Source organism: Belonocnema kinseyi, chromosome 4 (genome assembly GCF_010883055.1).
Source record: "Belonocnema kinseyi isolate 2016_QV_RU_SX_M_011 chromosome 4, B_treatae_v1, whole genome shotgun sequence".
NCBI lineage: Eukaryota > Metazoa > Arthropoda > Insecta > Hymenoptera > Cynipidae > Belonocnema > Belonocnema kinseyi.
In genome coordinates, this window is record NC_046660.1 from 108,084,552 (window position 1) to 108,094,238 (window position 9,687).

The 9,687-nt window shown below is 30.9% G+C and overlaps 1 protein-coding gene across 3 annotated transcripts in view; it reads right to left on the reverse strand.

Annotated features, from left to right (window-relative positions):
* Positions 1-9,687, reverse strand: part of LOC117171407 (facilitated trehalose transporter Tret1-like) — a 58,863-nt gene that overhangs the window by 5,448 nt on the left and 43,728 nt on the right. For 2 of the 3 annotated variants that reach the window (XM_033358688.1, XM_033358689.1), the window contains exon 2: positions 4,268-5,040. In XM_033358688.1, coding sequence (XP_033214579.1) covers positions 4,268-5,040 — 773 coding nt within the window. Of the gene's footprint in view, positions 1-4,267; positions 5,041-7,933; positions 7,959-9,687 lie in introns of all 3 variants that reach the window. The other variant, XM_033358691.1, reaches the window with a different exon arrangement.

A 9,687-nucleotide genomic window follows, 5' to 3' on the forward strand; every position in this document is an offset into this window, starting at 1 on the left:
TTCGCTACAGGGGAGAGAGAAGGTCCTGGAGAGGGCCTACAATCCCCGTAATTTAAGTACGGCCCCTGAGTAGTAAATATTATACATCTCTGAGCTCGCATTTTACGATAATCAGCAGACTCGCCGTCAAAACTGTGAGAAAATTTTGGTTGCAAATATAATTTTTCGGTAATCTATGGAATGTTACCATATATAAATGAAAAAAAATTCCGGAAATCTATAGACATTTTTCAATTGAATTTTGGGTAATAAGTTACCATAAACTAGCTGTAAGATTACCATTACGTTTCTTATATTCGAAATCTAATATGTGCTGAAATCATGACAGTATTTCGAAAAATGTCTCTACTCATCCATATGTTATAAAAAATATCGTATGCGCCAAGTGGAGAGGCAGGTCTTATGAGAAGGGGGCGGCGAGATTCTCCCGGACCCGGAGTTTTCATCAGCCTGAATTCTAAATTTCCAAAATAACATATAAAGTCAGGGATGGCAAAGTAAAATACTTTAGGCAATTTACGTCGTTTTTTACGGTAAATTACTAGGTATTTTATGTGCCTACTAAAAAAAAGAATGTTTCCAGAGGGTAAAAGGTAATACTGATACACAGTTTCAAAATGTTCTGATGATTAGCGATTATTTCCTGGCAAATGAAAGGTGAAAAAGTACCATAATCATATTATAATTTCCGAATACTCATCTTTGAATAGCTCAAAGTGACTGAAAATAAATTATGAAAATTCTGAAAAAAACATATGGCTTCGTTAATCCTTTCTGTGCACAATGGTGAAATTTAGAGCCAAAAATAATCATTTTTTAATAAGTTATTAACAAAAACACAGGAAGGCGTCATCTCCGAAACTAAGAAACGTACAGCGATGATTCTTGAAGCAAATTATACATTTTGTCTTTTGACAGTGTTTTATGTATTTTCAACAAGCAAAAAGTTGCACTTGGATGTTTAAAAAATTATTTTTTTCTGAGAAAAATACAAAAGAGTTTACGATAATCGAAGCAATTGTATCCCTTTTTTTTGCATCAGGACTTAGGGACTGTGTAAACAGTCTGAATACGAGAGAAGGTCGTATTGCACGCGGAACAGTAGCGCCAGCAAAGTGCCCTGCTGAGAATGCGGTTGCCTCGATTATCGTAAAGTCTTTTGTATTTTTCCAAAAAGAAAATAATTTTTTAAGCATCCAAGTGCAACTTTTTGCTCGTTGAAAATACATATAACACTGTCAAAAACCAAAAACGTACCATTTTCTTCAAGAATCATCTCTGTACGTTCCTTAGTTTCGGAGATGACACATCCCTGCGTTTTTGTTAACAACTTATTAACAAATAATTATTTTTGGCTCTAAATTTCGTTATTTTGCACATAAAGGATTAACGAAGCCACATTTTTTTTCAGAATTTTCATAATTTATTTTCAGTGACTTAGATCTATTCAAAATTGAGTATTCGGAAATGATAATATGATTATGGTACTTTTTCACTTTTCATTCGCCAGGAAATAATTGCTAATCATGTGAACATATTGAAACTCTGTATCAGTATTAGCAAAACCCTCAAGTGTAACATGCATGTTGTCTCATATTTTTAGAATTTTTTTCTGCTGACATTTTCTCGAAAATCTGTACAAAAATCGAGGTGCCTATATTTTTTGGACAGATAATAGTTTCTTACAGAATGTATATTACGCGTATATGGGATTTTACGAGCTGCGGTTTCCGCTTCCCTCCACAAACATAATCACTAAAACTTGTACCCTCTGGAAACATTCCTTGAAAGAAATTTAAAAAATCGTATAGGGTACATAAATTTATTATAATGAAGTTTGTTTATCATTGTATATTTTATTATTAAATGTTTTTGTCTGCAGGTCTACTGGTCTTCTGAAGGTTAAATGTTTATTGTCTACTGGTGAAAAATCAATATTTTTTTAATATTGAAATTTTTAAATTCGATATTACAAAAATATTTATTTTTGATCAGTAGACAAGAAACACTTCACATCAATTTATTTATTAAGTGAAGGGCCCCACTGCATACGGGCGTAAGTCCAAAATTGTTTAAAATCAGTTTATTGGCTTAAACAACTTGTTTCCCTCTAACGCGCGTCCCTGTAGAAGGTTTTGGTCCAGTTTGACCCGTAATTAGTCTAGGAAAAAAGTCATTGCATACGTGCGTAAGTGCCACGAAGCATGCTGGCGTAAGTGCCATAGTGTGTTGTCACAGCGGCGTCATTGATTTTCAGAGCATGTGTAGATTCTGGTTTTTCGAAGTTTGTCCGTCAAACATTATGAATTCGTGGAAAAGAAATAGTGGCTGCAAAAGTTACTTCTTATGTGTTAAAATTGAAGCTTTCTGGTGTGCGTCGATATTTGACCAGGGTTTTCTAGCACATGGTTATCTTTTTTTGAAGTAATCTTTTTGCGATTCAATTGAACTAACCAATAGCTCAAAAGTGCTTTCTTGTCTTTTTTTAGATAGAAAGATTAAACAGTTCTGCAACTTTTTATGTGTCAAAATTGAAGGTTTCTGGTGCGCGCCGATCTCCGACCAGGGCTTTCTAGCACATGGTTATCTTTTTCAAAACGTCCTTTTTACGATTCGATAGAGCTAATCAATAGCTCAAAAGTACTGTATTTTTTTCTCTTAAATCCAAAAATTAAACAGTCACGCAACTTTTTATGTGTAAAAGTTGAAGATTTTTGGTGCTTGTCGATCTTTAAACAGGGATTTCGAGCACAGGTTTATCTGTTTTTGAAGTGCTATTTTTGTGATTCAATAGAGCTAAACGATAGGACACAAGTAATTTCTTGTTATTTTTTTCTAATTGAAAAATAAAACATTTAGAAAATTTTTCATGGATGAAAATCAGATTTTATGGGGACACGCTGTCCCTTTGACAAAGGTTTTCTCGGAGAAGGATGCTTCGTTCTGGATGTCCGTTTCATGGTTCGATAAAGCCTACCAGTATCTCGAGAATTTTTTGTATTTTTCTGTTTAAAATCATTTTTGTAAAGTTGGACAGTTTTTTAGTTCCCTGTGAAATTTGGGTTTTGGCACTTATGCCCGTAATCAGTGTACACTTTCAAGTATTAAATTGACCAATATTTCACAATACAGTAATAAAAAATATATATAAATGTGAAAAATCACAATAAATTACGAAGGATTTTTAGGTTTAAATCATTCATCGGTATTCGAAAAAAATATTTTAAAATATACATGAATTACAAGTATTTAAATAAACAAAAATAACAATATTTAACAATGATCACTTGTAGACGTTCAAAATTAAGATCATTCTATGGAATATATTGACACTGGAAAAGAAACTCTTACAAATGCCGGTAACAGAAATGCAAAAAAATTGAGGTTATGCATAGTTCTATATGTCTGCCATCTTGGTACGTAATTAACTAGGTACTTTACCTGCTTTCTACGTGAAATACTTCACTCAGGTATTTTATGTTAAAAACCTCCAGTTATACGTAACCAAAGATATTATAATCTTTGGCGTAACTAAACATCCCTGTATAGGGGCCGCATCATTCCTACCACCCGGGCCCAGGTTTGCTTCTTGACGAACCTGAGGAGAGGGACTTTATTCGACTTGCGTATATTTTCAGTACTCGCCGTAAAATTCCCTATTCTCTCCATAGGCGCATAATATACTATTTTCCAAATTAAAAAAGAAAAGATTATGAAAAAGAATGTTTTTCAAGTTCAAATATAGGTATTTCCTTGAATCAAATTCAATAAAATGTGATTATGTTTGTTGATATTTGGGCACCTTCTAAGGTTATCTTCAGACCCAAGGCATGCTGAAACGCTCAATTATAAATAAAAAAATCTGGTGAAATTCCTGTGCAATCTTCAACACTTCCCATTTAAGGACAAATCATAAAGGTCTGGATCTGGAACGAACCAAGAAATCCGGATTGGGTTAATTTTGCGCCAATAGAAGTTTTTTTTTTAATTTTTCAAAATTAAAAAAAAACTTTTAACCCTCTTGTGGTAGCCAAAAGTTATACCCAAAACATTAAAAAACAAACCCCCACAATTTATGTCGATAGGACATTCTAAATTGCGTCGAGTTAATACTCATGATAGAGTAAAAACGTTGTACTTATATTGAAAAAACCAGATTAAAGAAAGTTACGTAATAATTCAATTAGACAGGATAAATCTTTTTTGACAATTTCTGAAAACTCATCACAGCTCTGAGGTAATGTTAAAAGAAAGTAAAATTTTCTACCTGAGTATACGATTCAATGGCAGCCAGACCACTGAATTGTAAAATGAACTGAAGTCCGAAGCAGATTAAAACAGCCTTCTTGTTTCCTGTAGTGCTAAAAAGGTCCCAGAAATGACCTCTATTGGACATATCGTTGATCACAGTTTTATACATTTCGTTAATCTCTTCATATAATTCTTCATCCTTACTATATCTTCTTAGTCTTCTAAGGCTTTTTTCAGCGTCAGGTCTTTTATCCTGCATGAGAAGATAATATGGTGACTCCGGCATCCAGACGAAAGAAACAAAAAATATTATCGGGATGATAACACAGGAGTAACCCAGAACAGCGTAGGAGACATAAGGTCCAATTGCATGTCCATAAAGTTCTCCAATGGTCATCATTAATTTGATAAATGATCCTAAAGCTCCTCTGATATTTTTATCAGCGATTTCACATATGTACATGGGACATAGAACATAAACACTTCCCATTCCGATTCCACTGATAAATCTGGAGACATAAAGAACATAAGGATGCCAGGCTATCAAGATTAAAATCCACCCTACAAGAAGAGGAATGTTGGCTACTAATAAACTGGCTTTTCTTCCTATCCTATCGACTATAAGCGCAGCTAAAATACATCCAGGAAGGGACCCTAGCATTAGAAAAGATGTGATCCATGCTGCTTCGTTTGATGTCACTGGAAAAGGGGAATCGGGAGATTTTAGCATTGGAATAATTGGGGAAGTCCATCCAACATTGGTGCCAAGTATCATCATCGAGAGAGTTGCTGCAACAGAAGAATGCATCGATTTAAAATGGACAAATTAGTTTATTTCTATTTTGTCAAATAGCCATTAAGCGATTCATATAATGCTAACCAAATGTGTAATAATCGAAAGGTACACTGTCTAGGATTTCTGGCTGTTTGGCTGATCTGTTCAATTCAGCCAGAAAAATAATATCTTTCAACATTTCAAGTTCTTAACAGATATGTTTTTCTACTGTAAGAGAGAAAGAGTTTCAACTATTTTCACCTCTGATTTATTTTATCACACACAATGTTACTTATAGATACGTATATTAACCAGAATCGTTAACATAAGGTCATCGAGTTGAGACCCAACATGTGTTTGTACGATTAGCAATAGAATGAGAATAAAAGCTTATTTTTTAAATATGACCCACATAAGTTTGTTTTATACACTTCCAAAAAACCCATAAGTGAACAATTTCAACCCAGTAGTTAATGCATATACATTTGAAACTTATGAAAAAATACAGTAATAGTTCTAGACTTCTAGCGAAAAACTAAAAACAGTCCTGGATTCCTCTCAGAAATATCTCTAGAAATTTTATTCATTTTTTCAAACAATTATATTGTTATGAAACATTGTGTCTTCATCATAAATAAAAGTATTAGTCGGAAAGAAATTTCAAGTACAAAAATTTTAATAATGTGAAAAATTTGTATTACGTTAATGTAGGCTATTGGGAAATTTTTCGTCTCTTAAGAAAATGCCCGTTTTGTACAATAGAAATATTGAGGTGGTTTCTATCTAGGGCTGCACGGAAAAAAATAATCCACGAAAAAGTCACGAAGTTGTAGCTACGTCTCGGATACGAGAAAAAATTATGAAATATTGAAACGTACTAAATTATGATATCGAAGAACTATTTTTGCCGTAATTGATAATAATTCTTAAGATACTGCCAAACTACTTACAAATATTCTATTCAGGGATAAAATTATAATTTAGGGAACTCGGTTAAAATGTCGATCAGGAATATGATCAATAATTTCGTGATAATTTAAAATAACCCGTAAAGTATTCACGACTCACAACTTCAGCATTGTGATTAGGAATCAACTTACAAACTTGGGAGCAGTTGCTGAAAATTGAAGTCTGAAATATGAAAAAAATAATTCCGTCCTTCTTTTTGGCGGTCATTCACCTTCGCCCGAGCGGCCACACTCATAACACAAACACTATTCAACCTTGAAGGAGTCACAACACAATATGCATTGATAGTATTAAAGAATTGTATATATTTAAATTAACACTTGCACACATAAGTTATTAACATACATATTTTTGAACATACATAATTATACAATATAAATTATATTATAAGATGAAACAGAGAAAATATAATTAAAAATCGTTGGCGGGAATCGAACACGAGATTCCTGAGAGGCTGCAGCACGGCGATATTCCATCCTGCTAAACCAGATTATGATTTTCAGACATTTATCGTTAATATGACGTAAATGCCAGGGTGTGCCAATTCAAACACTCAAATTGGAACTCTTGAATTTTAAAACTTTTAAAATTAAAGTTTTAAAACTGTTTTTTAAAACGTTGAATAATTTATGCATGTTACGTTTAAAGTAGAAGCTTTTCAATTAAACAATTCAAAATTAAAATGAGTTAAACTGAAAAATGTAAAATTATGAACTTTTATTAATTATACAGTTTAAAAATTGAAACAAAATTTTAATCACCGCTAAAATTTTTATTGCTCTAAATTGAAAATGAATCAACTATATTTTTAAAATCATATCATTTTAAGCAATTGTCATTAGAGATACTAAATTTTGAATGAGCTCGAAACTCTTTTCTAAAGTAAAAACGTTTTTAAATTTGTAGTTCAATGATTTTAGTTTTAGGCAGTTCCAAATTAATAATTATTCAATTGATATTTGTCTTCCTGTGTTTACTGTTAAACAATATGAATAGAAAAATATTTTCGACCTTTTAAAGCACAGCTTAAGTAACCGACTCCCTATTCCGAAACCCCCTTATGACTACCAAGAGGATTATCAGTCTCGTAGTCATCAAAGTAACCGAATATTGGCAATAAAATCTTGTTGGCATATTTTTGAGTTTTTTCTTTCCATAAAATACTTTGAACAATATTTTTTACAATCGCGGAGTGCTTCTGAACGTCATTTAAATACTGTATGGTACTATCGAATAATTTCGTAATGATTTGTGAGATAATTCAACGTGAGGAACGAGACTTTTATTGCTCGAGAATGATAATTCACAAGCGAAACAGTTTAACAAAGTTGCATTTACAGACATTTTAATAAATATTTATATATATAATAATATTTTCAACACAAAGTTGAAAACTTGTTCTGAATAGCACACCTATCAATTTCGCATCAATTTTGCATTATACGATATTTTCAAATAAATAATAAAGTACTCTTTGTAAATTTTAAAAACTAGTTTTTCTGTTTGATAACTTCGAACTTTGCATTAATTTTTTTTTAAAATTGTATTAACTTTGAGGCATATTTTTTCAGATGAGGATCTGATACTAAATCCTGCAACTTGTGCGAATTGCCAAATATATTTTGATCACTATAGGTCTCATCTCTTTCATCTTGATTTATTAAATCTAACCAAATGTGATCAGCATTGTCTTCCTGCAAGTTTTGTTTGACCCGCATACACCTGTCCCGCCTCCAGAACTTGACTGAGCAAGATTCTGTCCTGGATCGTCTGCAAGCAATGCAAAGCAGCGAATGAGCTAAATTCACAAAAATATTAAAGTTTCTCTGCGAAAAAATCGAAAAAATAAGAATCCTTTTCGAGAGACCTAAGCTAATTAACAACTCTTACCTTTTTACTTATTATAATGATATGGAAATATTTCTCTCAAACTCTTACCTCTTCTAACTCATCCATATTGTTCCTGCAAAAAAACTACTGATTGTTATTTGCTACTTCAACTTTAAAAATTATATTACTTGCAATTCGATTCTCTATAACATAAAGCAGACAAATATTTTGGACGACGGAAAAATTACAGGGAAAAATTCCCAGCACACTGAAATTCCCGAAAAATAAAATAATCGAAGTATAAAATGCCTCAAATGAATAAACTTGCCGAACTATAAAAATCCCGAATTGGTACATTCCCGAATAATAACATTTCTGACCGAAAAGTGCCGAATTTTAAAATATCATAACTATAAAATTTTCGAATTTAAGTAATTAAAAAAAGTAATTTTTATACAATATTATATATTTATTAAAAATAACATAATTAAATGTTATTATCGAAGACAAATTTTGGTTTAAGATTTAATGTTTTTCAAGTTATTGTTTTAATTTAAAATAATAATTATTAAAAAAGTATTTTTCTAATGAACAATTTTGTTTAGAAATGTGCGCAGTAGTTGAAAAAATTATAAAAAACTTTCTAAAAAATCGAATCTTCAATTGAACAAAAATTTAAATAAATTTCGTAATGAATCAACGAACGCCTCGAAAGAAAAAAATTCTCCCTCAATTTTCTCCAAACCTAATCACATTTTTCAATACAACTTTGTAGAATTTGATTTAGCACTAATTTATCTCGAACTTTATTTTTATATATATTTGTTCCAAATTAAAATTTTTATTTTCGAGAATGTTATTTGTAGTTCTCACATATACTAAGTACCCTTTAAAATAAATATTTTTCTTTCAGAACTATATTTTTTTCAATTATTGTTATTTTACATTAAAACAATGATATTTAAGAACTTTAAACATTAAAGAAAATTTTTTCTTTGATAATAATATTTGATTATTGTATTCTTACTTAATAAATAATATTTATTTCAAAAAGTAATAATTTTTTAAATTATTCAAATTCGGAAATTTTCCATTTCAAATATTTCCTTTTTCGACAATTTTTAATTGTCAGGAATTTTATTTTTTCGGATTCTTCAGTCGTGCGAAATATTCTTTGCATGCACATACAAATATTTATAGATATAGAGTGACGTTACGGAGTCGTTGAGTAAAAAAACTTGATTACATAATCAAAATACAATGTTAGAGCTGATTAGATATTCCTTAGTTTAAACAAATAATTTCTTATTTTCAAAGTACATATTACTTGCAAGCATTACAAATTTTACTATGAATTCTAGGAATAAAAAAATTAATCGTCATTCATAATAATTACTATTTAAAAGACAGTTTTTATTTACAAATTTCTTTCAGGTAACGTACGACGTTTCTTTTTATGTACTATATATTACTTCAAAATGGTATTTAATTCCGTTAGTCTACGAATTCTCAGCAACTTTAAAAAATGGGCTACTTTTCAGGATTTTCATTTCGAAATCTTTGAATTGAACCAATAATATTTTAAGACAATTATATAAGAATAATTAAAAATGGAAAACGATCTAGACACAAAATTTAGAAATAGAAACTATCAAAACTTATCATGAATATATTACAGGCATATTTGAAAATCGGGCTCTATTCAAGAATTTGGAATAAATTACATTATTTTTTTATTCACTTCGGTAGCGCACTAAATTAAATTGTGGGTCCGGATGCAATAAGGGCACATAAAACTTTTTCGTGCGAAAACGAAGTCCCCTGGAGGCTTTAGAAAAAATTTTCGAATTTTAATTTTCAAA